The following is a 360-nucleotide window of genomic DNA, read 5'->3' on the forward strand; positions in this document are numbered from 1 at the left end:
GGTGCGGTGGGGTCACATCCCTCCCGAGCCTGATTTCACCGCCCCCAGGGTCCCCACCTCCCCCGCCCCAGATGACTGCCATGGCCTCCACCCCTCCTGAGGAGGAGCCTGGCGCCATTTTGAGCTCTGGCGCGGGGCATTTGCCCTGGTCCCCTGGCACCTGCCTTATAAGGCGCTCACTCCATCTCCCACCTCTCCTCTCTCGCCTGGGTGGTTCAAGGGGCCCTGCTTTATGGCCTTAGTATGCCAGGCAAACGGGTTGAGTCCCCCGATGTTCCTGGGGGATCGAGAAGCCAGCCCCTGCCACTGGGGAGCCCAGATGTCCGGCCCCTGGTCCATACCCACTGTGGGAACTATAGA

General features: G+C 64.4%; 2 protein-coding genes across 3 annotated transcripts in view; one reads left to right on the forward strand and one right to left on the reverse strand.

Annotated features, from left to right (window-relative positions):
* NTN5 (netrin 5) overlaps positions 1-118 on the reverse strand; it is a 6,130-nt gene extending 6,012 nt beyond the window's left edge. Inside the window, 1 exon segment of the mRNA XM_010849701.1 lies at positions 58-118. Coding sequence (XP_010848003.1) covers positions 58-118 — 61 coding nt within the window.
* LOC104995617 (galactoside 2-alpha-L-fucosyltransferase 2-like) overlaps positions 1-360 on the forward strand; it is a 15,691-nt gene that overhangs the window by 2,418 nt on the left and 12,913 nt on the right. The gene's annotated exons all lie outside the window — the stretch shown is intronic.

Source organism: Bison bison, unplaced genomic scaffold (genome assembly GCF_000754665.1).
Source record: "Bison bison bison isolate TAMUID 2011002044 unplaced genomic scaffold, Bison_UMD1.0 scf7180017864285, whole genome shotgun sequence".
In the NCBI taxonomy this organism is placed as follows: domain Eukaryota; kingdom Metazoa; phylum Chordata; class Mammalia; order Artiodactyla; family Bovidae; genus Bison; species Bison bison.